The 1405-nt window shown below is 42.3% G+C and overlaps 1 protein-coding gene across 1 annotated transcript; it reads right to left on the bottom strand.

The window, feature by feature from the left end:
• Positions 1–778: 778 nt before the first annotated feature.
• Positions 779–1405, bottom strand: LOC106335622. Its single transcript, XM_013774198.1, has one exon. The coding sequence runs from the start codon at positions 1403–1405 to the stop codon at positions 779–781; it is 627 nt and encodes a 208-aa protein (XP_013629652.1).

The raw sequence follows: 1405 nt of genomic DNA on the forward strand, positions 1-1405 counted from the left end.
AGGGAAATGATCTTTTCTGGTGGAAGCGTTTAGCTTCCTATAATCTATACACATTCGATGTCCAGTGACAGTTTGCGTGGGAATGAGTTCGTCCTTGTCATTCTTCACTACAGTGATTCCGCCCTTTTTTGGTACGACATGCACGGGGCTAACCCAATTGCTATTCAAAATCGGGTAAATGATTCCGGCATCAAGAAGTTTAATTATTTCCTTTTTAACAACTTCTTTCAAGTTCGGGTTCAGTCGCCTTTGGTGTACCACTGACGATTTCAAACCATCTTCTAGGTGAATCCGGTGCATACACAGATCTGGAGAAATGCCAGGGATATCTTCGAGAGTGTATCTGAGGGCTTTCCTATATTCGCGTAGTTTATTTAATAACAACGCAAGTTCTCCATTGGTGAGGTTGGCGTTCACGATTACTGGGTATGAATCTTTATAGAGAAAAGCATATTTGAGTCCAGCGAGTAGCTATTTTAACTCATCTTTGGTGCCTTTTCGGGATCCCATTCCTTCGAGTACGGTTGTCGATCGACAGCTTTCATTAAATATCGATCGACGTTGATTTCCGAAGCGTCATCCTCTATGTCATCAACGATTTCTATTTCCATGCTCGCGTCCATTAATCGTGTGTATTCTTCAGCTCTACTGTCGACACTAAATGTTTCTTCTTCACTAGCTGCGAGTACTTTCTCTAGGGGATCATCCGAGCACAGGTTTATGAAAGATTCTTCAGCCAAATCACAGATATCATCCACGTAGGAAGTCTGTTTATCGATCAAGGTCGTCTTATCAGCTTATCCATGTCGAAAGTCATCGGAATGTTTCCAATGTTTAGACATATTCTACCCTCTTTGACATCGATTATCGCACCTGCTGTAGCTAGGAATGGTCTACCCAAAATAAGGGGATCCTTTGGTTCATTCTGGTATTTCAGCACCACGAAATCTGTTGGGTCGTGACAATCGTTAATTCCTATTGGCACGTCGTCAGGCAATCCCTCAGGTAATCTAACGGATCTATTGGCCAGAACCAAAGTTATTTTGGTAGGTTTGAACTTGTCGTATCCTAGGGATATCGCGACAGAATGCGGCATGAGGTTCACGCTCGAACCTAGGTCACAAAGGGATCGAGGAAAATTTTTATTCCATATATTGCAATCTAAAACAAAGCTGCCTGGATCGGGTCTCTTGATCGGAGTTTCGCCTTGGATTATTTCACTTACTTCCTCTGAAACCATCATAACGCTACGCTCAGCGACTGGAAAGCTGTTAGATACCATATCTTTTACATATTTTTTTATTGAAGGAGATACTTTTACGGCATCACTCAACGGCATTTCCAAAGTGATCTTATCGAATGCCTTCTTGCAGATCGCTTTATCTAACTCTCGCTTAGTCGGCAT

The sequence above is a fragment of the Brassica oleracea genome, chromosome C1 (assembly GCF_000695525.1).
Source record: "Brassica oleracea var. oleracea cultivar TO1000 chromosome C1, BOL, whole genome shotgun sequence".
NCBI classification, from domain to species: Eukaryota; Viridiplantae; Streptophyta; class Magnoliopsida; order Brassicales; family Brassicaceae; genus Brassica; species Brassica oleracea.

Excerpts from the sequence above, each read along its gene's own strand:
- LOC106335622 (XM_013774198.1), bottom strand. The coding sequence starts at position 1,405 with ATGCCGACTAAGCGAGAGTTAGATAAAGCGATCTGCAAGAAGGCATTC.